Source organism: Olea europaea, chromosome 14, assembly GCF_002742605.1.
Source record: "Olea europaea var. sylvestris chromosome 14, O_europaea_v1, whole genome shotgun sequence".
In the NCBI taxonomy this organism is placed as follows: domain Eukaryota; kingdom Viridiplantae; phylum Streptophyta; class Magnoliopsida; order Lamiales; family Oleaceae; genus Olea; species Olea europaea.
In genome coordinates this window covers 8,002,260-8,026,387 of record NC_036250.1, presented here as the reverse complement: position 1 = coordinate 8,026,387, position 24,128 = coordinate 8,002,260, and the positions used below count along the sequence as shown (strand labels likewise).

General features: G+C 33.4%; 1 protein-coding gene across 1 annotated transcript; it reads right to left on the bottom strand.

The window, feature by feature from the left end:
- Nucleotides 1–404: 404 nt before the first annotated feature.
- LOC111409017 (F-box protein At1g78280) lies at nt 405–12,069 on the bottom strand. Its single transcript, XM_023038910.1, has 16 exons — nt 11,785–12,069; nt 11,069–11,179; nt 10,912–10,967; nt 10,684–10,826; nt 10,121–10,318; nt 9,841–10,040; nt 8,164–8,263; nt 7,501–8,076; nt 6,921–7,043; nt 6,569–6,649; nt 6,148–6,479; nt 5,784–6,038; nt 3,833–3,917; nt 3,502–3,697; nt 1,280–1,445; nt 405–872 (listed from the first exon to the last, which is right to left on the bottom strand). The coding sequence occupies exons 1-16, from the start codon at nt 11,961–11,963 to the stop codon at nt 731–733; spliced, it is 2,943 nt and encodes a 980-aa protein (XP_022894678.1). The 5' UTR covers nt 11,964–12,069; the 3' UTR covers nt 405–730.
- Between the last annotated feature and the right edge of the window lie 12,059 nt (nt 12,070–24,128).

Sequence of the window (24,128 nt, the reverse complement as noted above, 5' to 3'; positions counted from 1 at the left end):
TTAAGGGCTGAAAACTACAAAGGAAGAAGGTTTTTTGAATGCAGATACAATGGTCTAACTGATGAATTCGATTACTTGGCTTGAATGGGCATACCTTCTCATCCATGGTACAAGTCAGTAGTTGATGGGCTTATACACAAGGCAAATAAGAAGCAAATTGAAGAGATGAAGATGAGCCTGGCAGTTCAAGGATGGGGAAAGGCAAGGCAATATTTGTACAAGTTCAAAATGAAAAGAATTTCAGTGAAGACCATGGTGGACGATCTCCAAGCCCAAGAAAGAGCTGCAAGGGCAAGAAATAGGAGAATGGTCGGAGGATCACATCCATTTGCTGCTCCAAGAATTAGGGAGATGGCTCAAAAAAAAAAACATTGGCATAAGAATTCTGATTTTACGCAACTTCGTGAATAACGAGCCCTGTTAATCTATGATTCAAGTAGATCCCGATTCACTTGCACAAGTGTCCCATTTACAGAACAATTTGAAAGTAAGAAATGCATCTACAAGAGATCTGTTAGAATGTAACCAGATTTTAGTTCTGTAAATAACTAGCCCCTGAGACATCCTGTTAGGATTAATGCCCTGAAAGCATATTTTCCTAGTACTAGGGACTTCAGTAATAAACAAATAAATAAGATGGATGCATTGATTTTCACACTATAAGCAAATTGTACTAGGTAAGTAGGAGTCGGCAGAAGAAATAATGCAATGATAGAATGATATAAACTCATCAACAGAAGCTGGCCAGGTAATCGTTTAGATCTCCCCAAACTGTTTCCTCAACTTCTTCCCAAGAATTTGCCGTCTTTAATTCTTTCCACAGGCTGAAAATAGCTCCCAGAATATTATCGTCATGAAGAATACAGTAGCACCTGTATGTATATACATCCCAATAGAGTGTTGTCAATAAAACAAGAAAAAAATAAACGGGAAAACGAGATTAACAACATGAAAGTCCATACAAGCATGATTACATCCTGTTCAACCTTTCTTAGCATATAACCAGAAATCAAAGTAAACCACAAGTAGTTATGATAATTGAGGATTTTGCCTGAAACAAAGATGAGGATATTGCAATGAAATGCTTCATGGAAAGCAAGATCTCATGGATTCCCAATCTCGTGAAAATAAAACCTAAAATACTAAGAGTTGGAACTTGTAGAAATATTTTATAAGGAAATATTGGAAACAGAGACTGCAAATCCTCTAAGCAGGCAAAACATTTTCAACTCGTAATGAAATTGAGGCTACAGAGGTGATCAAAAGATTTTCAACTTACATTGCTCTGTATGAGAGTCGATGAAACCTATTGTCCTTGACCAATTCATTCAGTGATCTTTTTCTCCCTAATGCAAGTCCATAGCTTTTAAGGAACTGCTTCAAGAGACGAGAATCACCTCGGAAGATATCCAGATGAATTGGAATAAGATCAAGTATGGGATCCCCTGAAAAACAGAATCAACTTACCAAGTGATCAGAAAGTAAAAACAAAAGACATAGTTTCACAGAGGATAGGTAATATAGCCAATCAGTAAAAGAAACCAACAACTGCAGCTTAAGCATACAGATATTGACAACATATATTTGCCTGTTTTTTCCCTCATCGTTTAAGTTGAGAAATGGAAAGGAAGAAGGTATATGATTTTTGGAGGTCCGATCTGTGAAGCACAAACCATGCCTAACTCAAGTTACGGTTGTATGGTACAAAGTAAAATCATCAATTAATGAAAGATGTCAAACCAAAAAAATACTTTTTCCCATTTTTATTTGGTTAATTAGGCAACTGGGTGGCTCCCTTTCTTCAAGAGGAAGCACACCACCCAAACCTCAAAGCATGTCTCTTGGCTTCTCCATCTTTAGAATGGGAACTATTATTGAATCATGACCTTCAGCTAAAGATGCAAATAAACATCTAACCTATCCGAGAGAAGGAGAAAAAGAAGACACACCAGAAACGTTTCACAGCCCAAAAGTTAACCCCTAATATTCTAAATCGCCTACAGGTAACCACTTTGCGTGAGGACATATATTTGTAATTTTCACATTTGCCTTCTTTCTAGTGCAACTGAAAATCGAGGTCTCTTTCCTAATTAAATTCTGAATGGCCAAAAAAAAAAACTTATTCTGAATCATTCACCAACAAATGTAATAAAAACTCATCCTCCTCAAAATCAAATGAAGAAAAAAGCTAAATTTTGTTGTCAAATTGGCGAGGTAGAGAAGAAATGTGGTTTTGCCTATATTCTTAAATCGAAGTTTGTCTATATTGGAAAAGAAACTCAAGCTTCATTAGCCCATGATCTGGATCACAAAGATCATGAGAACAGGTTCACACTCATCAAGCACCAAGGGGGAGAGGGTTTCCAAGACAATGGGATGGGTTAAACAGTATTGCATTAGACCATTTTAGGTTGGAGGAAGCAGTTTGGCTTTTCAAAACTTCCTTTTCATCCAATCACTAGATGCACAACAATGAGCTTAGTCAGATGCTCAGAATTATCACTCAATTTTAACTATTCAAGCAATAGATGGTCATTATCTTATTCTATAACTTAAATACTGAAGTAAAATTTACTAACAAAAAAATAAAAAAATAAAAATAAATTGAAACACATCGGCCTTCCTCCAATATATCAACTACATACATATATTGGTTAAACATTCCATTATAACTGTTATAGCGAGATCAAAATCCATGACCGTATCCAATTTCAAATCCTCCTACTTTCTGTCTTTTGTGAATGACAGGCAAAAATATGCGGTATAGGAAGAAACGTTTTTCTTTTACCAAAATATTCCACAAATAATTCCGGAATTATGACATAAGTAATATAACAAATAACATTCCCAGTTCTTCCCAAGTATTGTACCTAACCCTTTGTATCAAAAAATCCATCATTGCAGACTCCAGTGTCTTGATCAATTCAAGAGCTTATAGAAATTTCTTTCTGGATAAAAGACAACTCTGAGGCTATTGTTTCTTTTCGAAAGACAGATTTGCATGCTTTTCAACTCTATTAGGATTTATAACAATTACTGCTACAGCATACCTATTCCATTACTGCTCAAAACTTGGTGAACTATCATCCATTGTTAGCCTTTCATTTTCTTTTTCATAACCTTCATCATCATTTTTGCTCTTCTAAAATTCTTCAGTCAATACAAATGCACCCAAATAGTTTCTAAGTTTTCATGGTACATTCCATTTAGAAATAAATCCAATTCAATGTGACCTTTGAACCGATACATGCATACATACATACATACATACAATATATATATATATATTCGCCGGTTAATGTCTTCGGTTTTTGTGTTCATTTAAGTGAAAGTAGAATGAATAAATCATTTGAATCCACTATGATTTTCTGAACATGGACATCGGGTGAGGTTCAATTAAGAACATATAATTTCATAATTCAAATTTCAATCTAATCTCTTATCGATAACAAAAAAGTTAGTTAAGCACGCAAAACTTGAAACAGCAACAGCAGATCTCACCAATAGATAAATTACTGAAATCAAGGATGTGGCTAGGATGCCAAGAGTGCTTTTGTCCCCTGTTGCTACTGTAGCAGTTCACATAACCATCTTCTGCCAGCAAATGACAAGTACTTCCTGCTGAGGAACATTGTGTCATGTAGATATTGTCATCCATCACATCCGAGTGTACCCAGGTGCAAGATTTGCAAACTTCCTTTTCATTTTTTATAACCAGAAAGAAAATTAGGTATCACCACTTGTACATCAATTGAGAAAATTTACAAGTATACAAGAGAAAACAATCGCAAAAAACAGCTGCAAAAATTGAATAGAAAGAACTAGGATCGACCTCAAAAATATCAAGAAATTCTGCAAAGTCATGAGGAATGTATTCAGCAACTTTCTCAATCAGTTTGCGAGGAATCGGATCACCCCTGCAAATCGAAGGAAAGGAATTTAGTTATCCAACAGGAATTTTTAACCCCTGCAGAGCTTTGAAAAACATATGCAAGTCCCAAAAGAAAAATCAAAAGGAAACCAGATTAGAGATAAACCCATCCATCATTATTCCAGTTATTGAACATATATTTGCTGCCTATGAAGAATAAATACAATCCCAGGAATCATTGTTAGAATTCTTTAAAATTATACATATATTTATTATGTAGTATAACCTCTATAGTATACATTAATTTTCCAACCCCGGCTTGGGCCAGTGGGAGAAATTAATAATGTTGATAAAAATGTTAAGAGAATACTTTTCTGAGAATATCTATATAAATGTACTATCCCATTCATACCATAATTTGTTAAAAAAATATGTACATTAATAACTATGATTTTTTCTTGAAATATAACTCTATTGTTTTTTTTCTTACTATTTAAATCTAGTTGGTTTTTGTCTCAAATTTTTGTTGACGTCTCCTAGAAGCTATGGGGTAGAATTCTCAAATTGTAACAAAATCTTATGAAGTGTTATTGATTCTTCCACTGATTCTTTGCATTTGATAGGCTCCAAAGCAGTTGTATCATCCTCAGCCAGCATGTAATTGTCTTTCATGGTTGAATTTTTAACACATTTCAATTGGGAAGCCATTGTAGATTTTCAGTTAATGTATTAAGAGTATGTGTTTATTTAGAGGGTGTTTGAGCCCCATTTTTATGAAAAAAATGCATTTTAAAATAGTAGATTGATGAAAATGTATGGTTGAAAAATAAGAAAAGTTTTTTTATTTACGTGTAGTATTATTTTAATAAAGAATGTATGGTTGAAAAGAAGAGGGAGAAAATGTATTTTGGAAAGAATGAAAATCAAACATGGCCTTAAATAAAGTTTATCTTCATTTTAATACATTAACGAATACAGTAACAATAAATTTTATTTAATTAATTAATTTTTCGGTTAATTTTGTGTATCTTAGTTGGTTAATGCTTATTTAATTGATTTGATTAGTAAAATATTGTTAAAATTTAGTTGGTTGCGTATGTGTATTGAATCATAAGTGCGCTTTATAAATTAAAAAATTATTACTAATCGAAAATTAATACCTCTTTTAATCAATAAATTTGTATGGTCCCATCCCCCCACCCAGGCAGAGTTTGTGCACCATGTAATAAGCATAAATTCACACGGTTTGGAGGGCAGTTGGGTCAGCCGCCGGCCCTACAACATCTTGACCTCTATCAAATTTTTGAGTCTATAATCTCTATAAATAAACTCCATATATAATAAAATTTCCAAGTCTCGATTTGGAGTAATATGATAGGCTAATGCTCTACAACTTAATAAACTCTATTATATAGAGCATGTTTGGTACAGCTTAAAACCCAATTAAAATCAAACTTTTGACCGTTATTTCACTATTTCAGCCGTCATTTTTTAATTCTTCTCTCACAGTTATACCCACTTTATCTCTAAAGGTCAAAAAATCAATTAACAAAATTCCTACCAAACAAGCACATGGTAAAACTTTTCGGTCCAACCTTTTTAATTTACTGAGATGATGCAGTAGATATGCAAAAAGTAATTTATTTTTTTATTATTTTCAAAATACCAGTCTAACCCTTTGCCTGTTCTTGTTCGTAACGAATCAGCTCCTTGGAAATGTCACAATCTATAGATAGAAAGCCCAACAGTGGGAAACTAACACATTAGGTTTGGAGAGAGGGTTCAATGCCCACGTAGGGTTTCAAAACATTGGTATTAACCTCTTGTAAGAGGAGAATCACTCGTCAACTTTTAGAGACATGATAAAGCAGCACTAGAAGTCAACAAATTGATAGTAGCAAACTTTTCATACCATTTAGTCAAGCGGTCTGAGAGATCCTTTCTTTTCCTGTTGAGTGTGCTGATAAATAAATTCCACTCTGCTGCAATGTGAATTTTATCTGCAGCAATCTCCAAAAACCTATTATCATGAGGCAGCTCTATCTGCTCCCCAACTCTAAGTAATGAAGCGTTAGAAGATGGACAGGGCACGATGTGAAGGTTATGCAGCTTCTCTCCCAGGAAAGAAGCCAAATTTAAAGTATCTTCCCAAGGGAGGGTGTCTCTTCTACAAATCAAAGCAGCATCAGAGTCAGCCAAAAATTGCATACCAGCTGCTTTTAGCCCAAAACACAGTTTTAAAACAATAACATCAAATGTTTAAAAGAAATACATACAACTCAGCATATATGTTGCCCCTGCATCTTTTTGTCACAATATACGGCCATATTAGAGAGCATTTTCCAGAATTTCCTGATTCGCATGGTGACATGCCAGCGTTTTGACATTCAAATTGCTTTTTGCTCCATACACCAAATGGAAAATCAGTTTTTTTGTGTTTAATTGATATGAAATTGCAGTTGGCAATCACCTCTGGTATTCCCTTGCCATCCCAAGGGAATACTGTATACAATCCATTTTCAAAAAGGAGAATCCCACTTGCCAAAACACCAGGAATGTAATTCTTCAAAGGGGAGTTCACTTTGTGTAGGAGACTATAGAATTCAAGCTGGAAAGGAGTAAATTCGAGATGATAATTAGGGAAAAGTAAATAAAAAACAGTTTCTACAGGCTAAACTATAGAGCAGTGACATTTGCCTCGGTTCCCAAACCATAAAGAGAAGCTTCAAGTCCATCTTCAACGAATATTTTTATTGCGTAATCCGCAACAAGATAAACCTGTCCAAATATTATGTGCTTATATTAGTTGAATTTATAACTCCTACACTAGACACCCCTGAAAAAATGATAGGAATAGTAATAATAAATAAATACAAAACAAATGTTTTTGTTGCAAAATATATTTTGGTATATACTCCAATATGATAGGACAAGGTCCTACGCTTTCCCTTTAAGTAACGTTGCATGTCAAAAGTTAAAATGTCCGCAGAACTATATTTATCATCAAAGAAACGAAATTTCCAAGCACGATTTTTAGCATAAAACTTACAGGATTGCTACCCGTGCCAACAGGAAGTTTCTCATCATGCAGAGGTGAGGGCAACCCATGAAAGGCACAAATTTCTCCCACTCGTTCGAACCACTTTCCAGCGTTTAGTGCAATACAGGCTCCCTGGACCAATCCCAAAGTGCAGTTGACATTAGGTGCTAGAAGTTATTATTGAGTTACATGGTCAAACACTATTGTAGGTTAACTATAATACAAATATGATTACCATTATGTATCTAATCCAATCTAACATGATATGATAGTCATGAAATATGGCATTTCTTCAGACGTCATGACAAAACAGATTTCAAGCATAAAAAACCAGTTTTCAGCAACCAAACCCAACTGAAAATTAAAATCCCGGACATATTGTTTTGACAATGGACACACCGAGATTATTAGGACTAATATTGTATTCAAAATCTGAATCTCACAGATTCTGTCATGTAGAAGTCACAAAGATATTTGATCTAAATCTAAGCCCAGTTGTTTATCAGATTCATTTTTTTAGTTAAGTCCAGCAAAGGGTAAACACTTCCTATATCCAGTTGTAAAGAAGTGAACAAAAATAAGTCCTTACCTTCCATATTAGGTCTCTGAGCTCCGGTCTTCCAAGCCAGAGCTTCCATAACCATTCTCTCATTTCTCGCTGTCCAATGCAGTTGCCTGAGGCCCATAAAGAATTGTAGTGGTCCCTCTCCTTATCTAGAAACATAGCTAAGAAATTTATATCATAAGAAAATTCCAGACTACCCAGACCATGACATTTAGACAAACTATTTGTATCATTCTCATTTTCTGAATCCTCTAAGGGTTGGCATATCTTGAGCCGCTTCTCTTTCCTGGTAGCGTCAAAGGAGCTCAATTTATTATCCAAGCATAACCCATTCTTCTTAAGATCTTCAAAACTTCCCTCATCAAGGGCAAGAACCCCAGCACGGCAAACTCCTTTATGACGATAACCAGGGGACATGTCAAGACATACGAACTCAAAGTTTTTTGAGTTCACAAAATTTTGTGTCACGGCAATAGTCGTCTCCAGATTTAGTACACAATGCCACCACCCACTTGGAACAAATATTGTCTCGCCAGGAAGCTGGGTGCACTCTATAGGCTTTTCAGCATCAGTGAGAAGGGGATAAAAATCCAGCCACCACTAAAAGGAAATGAGGACGTGAAGTAATAATTAAAAATAGGAAACAATTATCAGTAACTGAAGATATTTATTGTCTATCTATAGTACCTGCAATGATGATGGACCGTCAATATTGACATCGCCATCTTCTTCATTTACATGCACTGTCACTCCTGAAGGAACTCTCCCTGGAGGATACAACGCCCACCTATTGAAAAATCACGATGTACAACACTTGATATTACAAGGCTCTAGATAGAAAGTTCTAGGTAGTACTTTACTACTTTTCAGGTCTGCACTTTTAGGAATGATTAGAAAGGAGACATTCGTTTATGTAATAAATTGAATATTTGAACGAGATTCTTCTTTATATACATTTGTTACTTGTGTAACTAGGAACACTCAGTCCAAAAAGTTTGCACTGTACATGGTTTGGGTAAATGGAGATAGGCTCAAATATAGAAGATATCAATTCTATCGGTTGTTCATGGTGGTGAGATATGGCAACCTGTTAAAGATGTCTCATGTAGGGCATTATGGGATATATTTTCTTAGTTAGAAAAATAAGAAGTCCGATATAACATACTGCTTTGTTCCATGAAATGGAATAAAAAGGCAGAGAACCTTTTTAAAAAAAAAATTATAGCAAAGATTTATTTTCTCAATGCTATAAGAAATATGCCTAATCCTGATAAGAGTTTCTTTCAACCTTCTCCTACTCCACATCCCAGATAACCCCATCTAATACACATTCAAAAAAGGTGTCCGCACACTGGGACTGATATTGCAAGAAAGCGCTGGCCTGCCGTGTGCCGGCCACTAGCCAAAAACCTTGAACTAGAGGAAGCCTAGCATGATTAAGGTATACGAGAAATTCGGATTCTATAGTGACTTTAGACTTAGACTCATTGATACCAAACACATTATGATACATTTATCTCATGAGGATGATTATATTTTTTTTCCAAACATCACCAATATACATGGTATAAAAAGGCGATAATAGGACACACCTCACATTGAGGCTCAGACAAAAAACCTTGAGGTGTTAATATTTAAGCAGCTTTATGAGGCTTACTCTGCTGATTGAGGCGTAAGCCTTAGGGTGCACGCCTCAGATTTGTCCTTAGTAATAATGGCTGGAACCCACTAATATTAAAAATCCACTTTTTTGTTTTGTCAAACCAGTTTTGAAAGTCCAACTTCTGTTAGGTGAATCATAAAGAAGCTGTAAATGAGAATAAAATAAGTGATAACAAGAAAAATCAATGATGTCACCGTAAGTTTTGTTGAGCAACGAGTGCCATAAATGACTAAAGTTTGCTTTGTAATATCTTCTACTGCCCCGTGAAGGTATAATTGATTAATGATTATCAAACTAATTATAAGAATATTTAAGATGAAAACAGATTTATTTTTTTTTCCAACCAGAAATTTTATTTTAATGAATCAATAATAAATTTATTTTCCCATGCAGACATAAAGCATTGTGTTGTTCATCTTTTCTTCCATTTGTTATTTTATTGATTTATTTGTGTTTGTTTGCAAGTTATACAAAAATTGTTATTTTGTGTTGTCAGTTGTAAAGTTTGTTTAGAGATTATTACATCCTTATTTTTATATTTTTATATTTTCCTGACTTGTTTGTTTGTTTGCAGCAAAGCATCTTGAAGCTTACGAGCCTCAGTACCCAATTCTGCCTTTTTAAACATTACCAGTATAATGCGTTCAGAAGCATAGAAGCATTGGATAACAAGAAGATATATCACTCAGATTGAGCTTTACCTTTTACGGCCAGAAATGAGAGTATTCCAAGCACTGGAAAGAGCTGGATCAACATGCCAAGAGGCGCCAGACCTCTCAGGTCCAATTATGAGCCATCGGAAAGGAGGTCGTTTCTCGCTATCCAATATGTCAAAATAGTCTTCTTGAAATAGATGGGGAACAGTATAATCCTTCAATAGGTCAGGTGCAGAATCCCCAAACTGAAGAATAGAACTTCCAAAGATGTTCAACACAACAAAGATTCAAACTGTTTTCTGAATAAATAGTTCGAGCAACACACCTTCTCATCAAAAATGTATAGAGGATCCTCATCATGCTGAATTTGCATGTATGACAAATAATCCTTGAACTTCATAGTTATTTTCTGAGAACTCCTCTGTGATAATCTGAATTTTGCATCTCCATACTTCGCAGATAACTGTTCGGTTGTCCATGATTTCCTTGCTGGCCAATTATCAGACAAGCCACTGATCAAAACCTGTGAAAAATTTAGTAGCAATATGTGAACGAACCCTTTATAAATAGTCAAGAAAACAAGAGATCAGAGAGTAGTTATCAGAAAATTTTCTGTAGGATGTTTCCTTGTTATTTCATTTTTCTTTGTTGTTAAATAACCACAATTGGAAATAGGATTGAAATGAAAATAAGAAATATTTACGAAATGTACACATAGCAGTTTTACAAGACTTTGAAAAATTAATTCATTTGGATAGTGTGAAAGTAAAAATAAATGGAATATTGTCTGATGCAATCAAAATGATCCACATCTTCTCATGAGAAATAATTAGTATTTTTCTAAAATACTTCCCCTATGATTTGCTCATATTGGAAGGACTAACGTACCGGTTTCTGACCGTCATAGTCTCTCTGAAACTCTTCTAAATAGATGTTCTCTTTTCTTTCTATAGTCCCTCCATCAAAAGAGAATCCATTTAACGAGGTATAGCATCGATATAACCTCCTATATAGAAACAAGGAATTGAATCCTGCATGGGGCGACATTATCATCCAGATCAAAATAAGTAGGTACACCGAGCACTGTTAAAAAACACTAATTATTAAGTTACTTACCATTAAAGTGCAATGGTCTTTTGCAGGTTTCATAATACTGATAGGGCAAATCAAGTCTAAGACCAAAAGTGAACACCAGATATGATGAAAGGGTCAGCTTCTTTCAAATTTTAATTAATCATGAATTAGCATAGAAAAAGGGATTCTAAAAGCATACTGATGCAAAGCTGTTTTCTTCCATGAGCCTTGGTACTCAATATGACGTTTTACGTTGTTCAGGCAGAGACTCATCCAGAGAGGCTCCTCATTGCACAATATATATATCACGCTGCAAACGAGAAGTACTAAACAAATTGAGAATTGCATAAAAGGAACGGTGATATTAAGCATAAAAAGCATTTTGTTTTTGTAAGCCAAGGAAAAATATATGTTTTAAATTCATCATTTTCAAGAAATCAAATAAATGAGTTTGGTAGAAAATTCAAACAAGTTTCATGGATTTACTTTCTTTTTCCTTACCATGGGTTTCTTATTGAGTGTAAGAATCTTGAGCATATGGAGTTGGAGACTAACTATAGTAGGTAACCGCGTAGCACACCTGAAGCTTGGTTTTCTCTTTCTAACTCTTTATTATTATGTTCCCATTTCTTGTTGAATTCCATATTAGTCATGGCTAATTTTCAGTATCTAATCCGTTTTTTTTTTCAAATCTCATATTCTGGCTAGTTTTTTCACCCAAAAGAAAAACGTAAACTAATTAAATGCATTCCAGATCAATTTCACAGGCCAAAAAAGAAAATCAGATAATTCTCACCGAATCTCTTCCACGTTTCATAATTTCCATGGCAATCAGAACTAGAACGTTAAAATGAATGGAGAAGACCACAAGAAAATGACTAGTTAAAGCAAATGCAACGAATTGAAAAAGTAAACCTGCTGACGCAAGAGAGGCGAGCAACATCGAGCGGCGTGAGAGATGTTAATATTGAACACAATATTTCATCAGGAAGAACACAGAGGTTACCCAGAGCCTCCCGTCTGCGATCTTTTGGCATTTCAGCTGATGACTCCGGTGGTAATTCAGAAGTACTATTCTCCAAGTTCACCTCCATCGAAGACCCGTTAGCGTTGGGATCAGGCAGAACCGAAATAAAGCATCTAGTTCTAACGCGGGGGGAGAGATTTTTGTAGCGTCAATTTTTTTGAGGGGAATATTTTAAGAACGCGTTTCGCTAATCTTCCGCGTTTATGTAAATTTTAAACCGAATAATGAAGTTGGAGATAGTTGTCGTTTGGTCCCCATTTTTTCTAAATTTAAATGATTAAAATATTATTTTTTTTAAAAATATGTGGTTGAAAAAGAATAAAAAAATTTCAATTTATGTGTAATATTATTTTATAAAAGATTGTGTGATTGAAAATAAGAAAGAAAAAAATAAAAGAGAATGAGGCCAAATAATTGATTTTATACAGTATGTTTTTGAATATATTTAAAATTAAAAATGTGAAAATAAATGAAAATTAAGTTTTACACTTCTCAAACTAAGCACGCTTACTCAGCCAATTTGCTTACGTGACATTTTTTTAACGGACATGCTACATGTATAATCGAAGTTGACAACCAAGCACATGAGAGAGAGTTCATGATGAATAAAAAATCGTGGGCCCCACCTGTGAGTAGGTTGTTAACACCGATTGTACAACTAGTAAAATTTATTTTTTAAAGCAATTCACATTAGGACCGTGTAAATTGTACCTGTTGACACGCATGCTTCCATAACACTATTTGTAAAGATAGCTTTATTCTTCACCTTACAATGGAGATCCTCTTAGAATGACTATTTATCTATTAGACATCTATATCACGTAAGCTATAAATTTTTAACTTGGTTACCACTCAAAACTCCAGAGAAAAGTTTCGGCGATCATGTACGCATATATGGTTAGGATGTTCATTCAAATCATGATATATCGGATTTCGAATCATAGAATTGCAACACCTCGACCTCACATACCCAATTTATTTCTCTCTTTTCCAAGTGACCGTAATTTGAATGAATGAATGGATGAATCTACCACATGCATATATAAGATCATTCTATTGAAGTTTTTCTTCGGAATTGACATGTATAATGCATTCAAGATGCTCTAATCATCTTTTGAAAACTTGCAGAATATTCCCTATCAATTATTGATAGTAATATTCCTTATGGATAGTTTCTTTTGACAGTTTTGTTTATTAGATAAAAAGGGAATTTGACACTTACAGTACTCCAATCAAATAAAAACACTTAAATACTGGCCTAGAAATAAAAATATACTTTGGATAGGGGTTTGGAAGTAAATATTACGATCATTCAAGATTTTAAAAATTAAAATTGTCTTACATTCTAACTCTGATTTGCAACTATCACTGACACTCACAGTTTAGAAAATATATTTTAGAATTTCTATAAAAGATAAAAAATTGATAGGGAAAAGAAGGGAAAATATCATGACATTGAAAGTGGAAAATTGGGAAAAATTCTCAACAGCTTGCAATTGTTGGAATTAGAAACGAACGAATTATGTACAAGAGGATGACATAGACACGATAGAAATGGGGCATGATTGAAAGTAAAACTTAAATTTTGGGAAACAGTGGAACTTTCCATGACGGGGTCTAGATTATAATTGCTAAAAGTTTAGGGTCAAAATGAAAAGGTTAGAAAATAATATTGTAAGTTTAAATTGTAGGAAAATTTATTGATTTAAATCACCGGATCTTTCATGTTAAATCATCAAGAAATACATAAATATGACAGAAACGTACCTAAATCAGACATAGTTAATGCAATAATGAATTTCACGATTTTGTTTTTCAAATCTACACGCAGTCTCATTTTTCTCTTTGTGATGGGATGCAGAAGAAAATGAATAATACGTACGTGTGATTTGGAGACCATAACCGTATTTATATAACGACGTACTTTGACCTAATTCGGCCCATCATAGAATTAGGGACTTGGGCTCGATCTCTACACATTTATAAGTCCACACTTTAATTGGATGCATAACGGTCCAAAATCGAAGCCTTATTAGATCACTTTAATTGGATTCAACCGAATTCGATAGTTTTTAATTTAATACACAACAATTTACACATATTTAAAAATTCCTTACAATCTCCCATTTGGGCTATAAGTGTCACCTTATAATTGTGCATTAAATATAACCTTATGAGTACCTAGAATTTTGCTATCATTACTGTATGCATCCTCAAATAATCTCGTCCTTCAATCATATCAACATAGAATCAAAGCGGCTTTTGTTACCTTTATTGTAGCTAAACTCATCAATGGTCACGTATATCGATATAACTGAATGACATAGAACAAGTATGAATATGTAGCATGAAAATTATATGTGATGTGATCTGTAACATGCCTATTTCCAACTGGTCCACTTTAATACCTTAGTGAAATCATTTTAAATAAGTTCAGAGATAATAAACCAAATAACTTTATAACCGAAAATAACTTTAACCTTAAACCGTATTCAAAATTACAGTAAATGTGTCCAATATGAAAAGCAAAAATACAAACTCCCATTGAAATTAGATATCCTTAAGAGACATTACACCCATATGAGCAGTGTGCTCATGAAAGACCTTGGGTATCAATCCCTTAGTGAGCGGATCCGCAACCATGGAGTTTGTTCCAATAGCTCCATTGATATCTGTCAACTCTGAACTCTTTTTTTAACAGTCAGGAACTTGATCTCTATATGTTTTGACTTTGTCGAGCTCCTGTTTTTATTGGAATACAATACTGCTGATTTATTGTCACAAAATATCTTGAGCGGTCTTTCTATATTGTACACAGTGCGCAGTCCAGTGATAAAATTACGCAGTCATATTTCATGATTTGATGCCTCATAACATGCTATAAACTCTACTGCCATGGTGGAAGTAGCTATGAGTGTCTGTTTAGCACTCTTCCAGGAAATAGCACCTCTAGCAAGCAGGTAAATATAGCCTGAAGTGGATCTCCTACTATCTTGGCATCTCGCGAAATCGGAATCGGAATAACCGATGATCTCCAATTGATCCGATCTCCTGTATGCGAGCATGTAGTCTTTTGTTCTCTGTAAATACTGCACGACCCATTTGGCTGCTTTCCAATTATCCATTTCGGGTTACTTAAACATCTCCCTAACGTCCCAACAATGTACCTTATATCCGGACGCACACAAATCTGAGCATATATTAGACTCCCTATAGCTGAAGAATAAGAAATCTTCTGCATTTCTCTAACTTTCAAGTCATTTTTAGGGCACTGACTTAAGCAGAACTTGTCTCATTTAGCCACAGGGATGTCACCTGGTTTACAATCTTACATGTTATATCTTTTAAGTACCTTTTCAATATAACTTTTTTGTAATAATCCAAAAATACCCCGAGAACGATCTCGATGTATCTGAATTCTTAATATAAAAGAGGCGTCATCAAAATCTTTCATTTCAAAATTTTTTACTAAAAATCTCTTGATTTCGTGCAATAAGCCTATATCGTTACTAGCAAGCAATATATCATCGACATATAAAATCAGAAAAATATACTTGCTCGCACTGAACTTGTGGTATATACAATTATCGACCAAATTCATCTCAAAATCAAATGAGATGATCACCTGATGAAACTTGTAAGACGAGACGCATGTTTGAGTCCATAGATAGATTTCTTTAATTTACAAACCATTTGCTTTGCATCGTCCGATACAAAGTTTTCTGGTTGTACCATATAAATTGTTTCATCAATGTCACCATTGAGAAACACTGTCTTAACATCCATCTGATGTAACTCAAGATCGAAATGCGCTACCAATGCCATTATAGTTATGAAAGAGTCTTTCGAAGAAATCGGAGAGAAAATCTCTTTATAATCGATGTCTTTTTTCTGTGTAAAGCCTTTTGCGACAAGACGAGCCTTATACCTCTCTACATCACCTTTCGAATCCCTCTTGATCTTAAATATCCATTTGCAATCAATTGGTTTCGCATCTTCAGGCAATGTAACGAGGTCCCATACGTCATTGTCCTTCATGAACTTTATCTCTTCATTTATGGCATCAAGCCACTTTTGAGAGTTAGAACTTTTCATGGCTTGACAGAAGTTGATCGGATCATCTTACACCATTCCAATGTCAACTTCATGTTCTTGGAGAAATACGGTGTAATCATCCAAAATCGCATTTCTTCTCTCTCTAGTGGATCTTCTTAATGGCATTGGTTCTTGAGGCTGTAGAGTTTGTTATTCTGGAACAATTTGTTGATCTTGAGAGGGAGGTATGACATTGTCTTGATCCAGAGTTACTTCTTGAACAATATCAGAGATAGAAACCTGATCATTGTTAATGGCAAATGGAGGAATTTCAACATATTCTTCCTCAAAGACAAAGCCTGTAACCCTTTCTCCCCCCGCAAACTCAACATCATCAAAGAACCGAGCATTTCCTGTCTCGAAAATTGCCTTGGTCGTGGGATCATAAAACTTGCAACCCCTAGACCTTTCAGAATATCCAATAAAGTAGCAACTGATGATCCTTGCGTCCAGTTTCTTTTCATTTGGCTTATAGGGCCTTGCCTCAACTAGACACCCCCAAATATGTATATACTTTAAACTAGGCTTCTTGCCCATTCAAAGCTCATATGGGATTTTATCAGTGACCTTAGTTGGAACTCTGTTGAGTATATAAGCTACGATTTTTAATGCTTCACCTCAGAGAGATTTTAGTAAAGTAGAATGACTAATTATACTCCTCACCATGTCCTTAAGCGTTCTGTTTCGTCTCTCGGCAACACCATTCATAGTGGGCGACCCGGCATAGTGTACTGTGGGACGATACCGTATTCCTCTAGGAATTTAACAAATGGTCCTGGACGTTGTTCACATGAACCGTCATATCTACCATAGTATTCACCCCTCGGTCAGATTTGACGCTTTTAATCTTTTTGTCGAATTGGTTCTCAACTTCAGCTTTATAGTTTTTGAACACATTCAGTGACTGTGATTTTTCATGAATGAGATATATGTAGCCATATCTTAAAAAGTCGTCTATAAACGTTATAAAATATTGTTGACCATTCCAAGAACCCGTAGGGAATGATCCACAAATATCCGTATGTATAAGTTCTAAGACGTCCGAAATCCTATTGATTTCAAATCTCCTTTTATTGGTTTGTTTTCCCTTTATACAGTTGACGTACAAATAATAATCTATGAAGTCGTGAGGGTCAAGAATCCCATCAGACACAAGTCTCTTAATTCTCCTTTTGGAGATGTGACCTAATCTCTTGTGCCACAACGAGACAGAATTCTCACCGGTTAATTTTCGTTTTACACCTCGAGTACTTACATGCAGGGATTCATTAAAAGAAGCAATTGTATCAATTGAATAAAGATTATCGTAACTTGATAAAGAACCGGAACCAACCAATTTTGAATCATGAAACAAACTAAATTTTCAATTTCCAAATGAACAAGTATAACCAAATTTATCCAAAATAGAAATAAAAATCAAATTCCGTCTAAAAGAAGGTACAATAAATTTCTCAACAAGATCCAAATAAAATTCAATCTTTAACAATAATCTAAATTTTCCTATTGCCTCTACTTCCACCTTCTTACCGTCGCCAACATAGATGTATCTTTCACCATCACTTGGTTTTCGGCAACTCAGGCAACTCTGCATAGACATACTTATATGAGTTGTTGCACCAGAATCTATCCACCATGTATGTCTAGGTATCGAAGTTAAATTAACCTCTTAACAAACCAAATGAAGAACAATACCTTTCTTTACACGTCATGCGTGGTAATTGGTGCAATTCTTCTTTTTATGACCTGCAGCTCAACAGAAGAAACAACTACCTTCAGTTGGTTCTTTATGCTATTTCTTTTTCGGTGCTGTACCCGTAACTTTCTTATTAATTTTTCTTTTCTTGTTCCTTTTGTCCTTAGAGGTGGTGGCCAAATGAGCACTTTCTGTCTTTTCATGCTTCAATCTTTCCTCTTTCTGCACGCAGTGTGAGATGAGCTCATTAAGGGACCATGAGTTATTTTGATAGTTGTAGCTCACCTTTAACTGACTGAAATGTGCCGAAAGGAATATCAGAACCAAGTGCACCAACAAGTCTTCAGATAAATCCAATTTGAGTGCTTTTAGTTTTGAAGCAATGTGAGACATTTCCATAATATACTCCCGAATGTTTTCTTTCCCTTTATACCTCATTGAGATAAAGTTTGTCAAAAGTGTACTTGTTTCAACCTTTTCATTCTTGACAAACCTCTTCTCAAGATCCTCAAGGAAACCCTTAGCCGTAATCACCTTATCGGACATAGTGCTCCGGAATGCTTCTGGAATAGCACGCTTCATGACCATTAAGCTTATGCGGTTCGATTGTTCCCACCTTTCCATCTCCCTCTTGTCATTAGAGGTACTCTTATCAGTAAGTACAGCGGGTTAATCGACCTTTAAAGCAAGGTCTAGGTCCATGACTCCGAGAACAATCATCACGTTCTCTTGCTATGCCCTGGAGTCTGTGCCATTTAGTAGTGAAATTGAATTGATGATAGCGGAGTTATTAGCAACAAAACCTGAAATTGAATTAGAGAACGATTATTATGAATAGCTCATATGAATATCTTTAATATGCAATAATAATAATCTCAAATAGTGATAGGGCACATCACAAGATATCATGCACAGCATCAATATCTAGTCTTTGGACAAAGATATTGACTTGTAAGCGGTACTCTTGGCGTAGTGATCAAATATTGACGATAAAACAATGTATCAATCAATAAACCTTTTTTTGGACTGATTTATTGATCACACGTTAAATCAAATAATCGTCACATGTTTATCACCACAAGTGCACGTATATTCGGCTAAATATTGACCTTCCTTTGGGCCCACCAATATTCTCATGAATAACACATATACAAACACCTTTTAACATTCTAAGTTAATCAACTTTTACAAGAGAGGTTGCTTCAATTAATTAACTTTTGAACATTATATCTCTTAAAAAGAGTCTTTAATACCAAAATTTAAGAATGAGAATCACCAATTTTTGCATATTTTGTTTAGTTTTAAACTTAGGGGCCTTAGGATTAATAATTCAAAACTTTAAGGGTGCTAAATTAATTAATTCCAAACTTTAGGGGTTGAAATTAATAAATTTAAAACTTTAGGGACCAAAATTTATTAATTCAAGACTTTAGAGGATCAATTAGAACAATTTAAAACTTTAGGGGCCAAAAATTACCAATTCAAAACTTTAGGGATCAAATTTTGAAAATTTGAAACTTTAGGGGTCAATTTGAATTATTTATAAACTTTGGGGGTCAATTTGAATTAATAATTAAAGTTTGAGGGCTAATTTGAATCAATAATTAAAGTTTGAGGGCTTTAGTTATAAAATTTCGAACTTTAATGGCCCGAATGAATTAAATTTTAAACCTTAGGGATTGAATTATTAAATCCAAAACTTAAAAGCCCAAATCTGAATATGACTTAAATGTTAGGGACTGAAACCTTAATTTTATAACTCTAACCCTAATTGCAAGCAAGGACCTCAAGTTATCTAATTTACACGTGCGGCCCCCAGCCCCAAATCAACAAAAACTGAAAACCCAAAAAAAATTTCCCTTCTTCCTCCCTGGGGCGACGTCGGCGCCCCTTTCTTCATTGGGAGCCTTGGAGCTGCTATCGGCGCTGTAAAGTTAAACTGATTTTTTTTTTTATATTCTGTACCGAAATCTGAATCCAAAGAAACCAAAATCCATACTTCGAGATTTTCAGCCCAAAAAAAATTGTAATTCCTAAAAAAATTTCATAATCTGAAAATTTCTCAACCAATTAATCCGGGTTATGAAAGATAATGAAAAAAATTATACCGAATAGTTTTTAAATTCAACAAAACTAAATCCAAAACTGTCAAATCTGAAAACTTCATAAAATATTGCAAAAACAAAATAAATTATTCGATTCTCAATGATTCAATGTGAAAAGGCTCTGATACCACTTATAGGAAAATTTATTGCTTTAAATCATCGAATCTTTCATGTTAAATCATCAAAAAATGCATAAATATGGCAAAAGCGTACTTGAATCAGACATGATTAATGCAATAATGAATTTCACGATTTTGTCTTCCAAATCTACACACAGTCTCATTTTTCTCTTTGTGATGGGATGCAGAAAAGAATGAATAATACGTACGTGTGATTTGAGGACTATAACCGTATTTATATAGCGACGTCCTTTGACTGAATTCGGCCCATTATGGAATTAGGGACTTGGACCTGGTCTCTACACATTTATAAATCCACACTTTAATTGGATGCATAAAGGTTCAAAATCGAAGCCTTATTAGATCACTTTAATTGGGCTCAACAAAATTCGATAGCCTTTAATTTAATACACAACAATTTACATATATAAGCTCACACGATCGTTTAAAAATTCCTTACATAAATAGCTCATCCAATGATGCTATACTAGGATTCTCGCTCAGCGCTTGTCATATTTAAGCACACACATGTAACATGGTTTATTTGCAAAGTTTGAGAAGTTAAGAATTTATAGGGAAAACTTTTAATTCATCAGGGATTAAGTAAAAAGGGAATAAAAATCCCAGGGAGAGGACATAATCAAGAAATACATAATAATGATTATACACTAATATTTGAAAGATGGTTAAAATTTTGAATCAATTCACAGATTTGCAATTCTTTTAAAGTGCAAATATAAGACATACTCTAGATAAATAAGATGACTCAATAAAAAAATAGATTATTTAGAGCATGTCAAACTCACTCCCTATTTGAATTTCATAATGCTTGAATTTAATGAAGTTACAAATTTCAATTCTCCACTTCTTGAATTATTCAAAAAATAAAAATAAAAATTGATTTTATTGGCGATTGACATATAAATATATATACAATAATTAAAAATAATAATAAATTATAATATATGTTTTTGAAAATGTAAAAAAAAAAGTGTTGAAAATAGGGAGTTTATTGGAATGTTTCAAAATTTTTGCTCTTTCAATTTAAAGAGTATCTTGGATACTCATAGCCCCTATTTGAGCCTCTTTTTTAGAATAAATAGATTTTGAAAAAGAAAAATTGAAGAATGTATGATTAAAAAGTAGAAAAAATGTATATATGTACGTTTAAAATTATTGGTTAAAAAATAGAGAAATATTTAGATGCACGTTTAAAATTATTCTAGTAGAAGATTGTATATTAAAAATGAATTTTAGAAAAAATGAGTTTAAAAAAAAAAGGCTTAAATATGGGTTTTAAGTAGCATTAAAAAAACTCGCTTAGGCGGAGCCTCGAACAAAATGTCCCACTTCATATCTAGGTTTTTTTTTTTTTTTTTTTTTTTTTTTTNNNNCTTTATTTTTTGGCTTTTTTTTTTTTTTTTTTTTTGGTTCCTAAATGGCTAAAAAAAAATTCTTCCTCTCTTTTGTCTTTCCTAGGCACGCTTTATTAACTTTTTTATTATTTTTTATTTTGTTTTCTAAAAATCTTTTATTTGACATCAGTTTATTGATTTTTTTTATTGTTTAAAAAACTTTTCATTTGACTTTAATTCCAAGTTTTCAAAAGATTTTATTTGTACAAAAATTAAAAATGACTTTATCCAATAAAGAGTTAAATAATACTTAAGTTACGGTGCTATATAAACTATATAATTTTGATCTTGAGATTCATTATTTAGTTGAAAATTTCGAAAGCATGTATGAAGTTTTTATAAATCTATTAAATATGACTTGTCTAGTTGAAAATTGAAACTATGAAAAATAGGCTAATTTTTGCACTAAGAAAACTTGAAAATTGAATAATTGACTAATTGTCGGAATTATTAAGCAAATATAGTATTTTATAATTTAGATAGTTGATATGTACTATTTTAATTATTAAATTTTTTTAAATGAATAAAAATTTAAAATAATATTAAAAATAAGAAGACCTTTTTTCACTCCTAAACTCCCTTAAATTCGTAAAGCTTGAAGCTTTGCTTCCACGTCTAGCTACGCTTTATGCTTTTTAAAAAAACTGATTTTATGACCTATTTGATGGAATTTATGCTTTTACTTTAACTTCTTGTAGAAGAGCTAATTAACAAACTAATTTAACTGGTTTTTAAAGACTAATATTTAAATAAGCTTTTTTTTCCAAAAAAACTTTTAGATAAAGCTATATTAACTCAACTTTCTCTAAAATCTCTTATAAATAAAAAGAAAATCTTTTATAAAAAATCGAACGGATCCAAAATCAACTTTTGACTCTCAAAAACTCCTTTTGACTTCTCGAAATTCAAGTTAAATGGCTTGTAGTATTTAATAAATAGATAAGTGATGATGGTGCTGTAAAGAAAATTAAGAATGGGCATGGTCTGATTTTTAAGGAAATCGAATATCAATGAGAATCTTATAAATGAAATCATTGATTTTGATTTAGTACAATTTTGTTCTTTATATTAAAAAAATTATAAAAATAAAATATGAAACTACTGTCGATTGAAAATGAACTTAAATTGAGTATGAAATCACTTGTTATTCTTGTAACAAAATAATTGAAAAAGAATAATTAAACAAGGCAACAACCAACAATTCATTCCAACTCTCAATTGAAGGCAAAAACAAGGATAAAACTATTAAACACGACATAAACGATAAAATTTTGATCGAAAATTAATTCTTAAGAAAATTCATACAACAATATATATATATATATATATATATATATATAAAGTAGATGTAGTATCTATAACCTGATTATCTTCGGTAATCCTCACAAGGATCTTGATTCTTGATGGCCGACCACTTTAGAAACAACGAAAATTTTGAGTTCTTATAGAATATTGAACTATAAATAATTTTTTTCCTATTAGACTGCATTAAATATATGAATTCGTAAAGTAATTTTAAAATAATTAAGACTTGAAATTTGATTATCCCATAGGTTTGATGCAAAGGAAAGAAGAAGAAACATATGAAAAATGGAATTTTGAGTTGACATAATTTTTGGAGAGTAATGTTTAGAGATATGGTGCATCTTGGTACAAGCAAAAAGAAAATTCGGGAGAATCAAATTCCCTATTAGTTCTTTAAACAATATTGAGAATAGGATTGAAGTCGATCTATTCTCATTACACGATCCCAAAGTCGACTCTTTTTGTAGAGGAACCGAAGTCCAAAGGGCCAATTCTATCTGCTTTTGAGAAAAAAAATATCCACCCGAGAAAATAATTTAGGATGAAATTGCAACTAGATCAGTATAGTGGAGACTAATGGTGCAATTTTTGCACTATACTTTTCAGCACGCTTTCACTTGAATTTTGCCTAAAACCCTGAATCCCGTGCAAGTTTTATCAATGAATGGGTAATTGACACAAAACGTCCCTACTTTTAAGATTTATTGTAAAAAAACGTCATCACCTTTCATTTTTTGAGATTTTTTTCCTTATCTCCACCTTTCTTTGCGAAAAACGTCATTTTAACCATTTTTTAATGTAAGATGACTAAAATACTCTCCCATTTAAATAAAACCCAAAAAAAGAAAAGAAAAATAAATAATAAACTACAATCTTATTCCTAAATGTTTTAAAAAGTGCAAGTAAGTCCAAATAATTATTAAAAGGTTTAATAGCACAAAACATTCCTACGTTTGGTCTATAGTGTGAAAAACGCCCTTACGTTTCAAATTGATGAAATTGACGTTTTCCGCAATGAAACGTGAAAATAGGGAGACGTAGGGACATTTTCGGCAAGAAGTGTCAAAAGTAGGGATATTTTTGCCATTAGGCCTTATTGAAATATTAAAAAAAAAAATATCTCTCTCTTCTCTCTTCTCCAAATGGAACTGTCACATTAGAAGTGAAAAAACTTCAACTAATCATCGCCCAAATCTTCTAACCTCCATACTGCTGAACTATTTGTTGATATTTTAAAACCATGAAGAGGGGTGTCTTAGTGAGTATAGTCAATTGGTGTGTTGAAAATGACACGAGTATCTTGGAAATAGGTGATGCCACCAGTATTTACATTTGCAAGTTGGGTATTTTGGCTTGCAATTCCTAACAAATCTATTGGCATGAAAGTTTCAAGATTAAATGTTGGGTGGCGTGTGTAGAAAAAAGTGAGGGCTTTCCGGTGGGATTTTTTTGGCTTCTAAGGTGGTTGGCTCATTTGGAGAAGAGAAGAGAGAGGGGGGG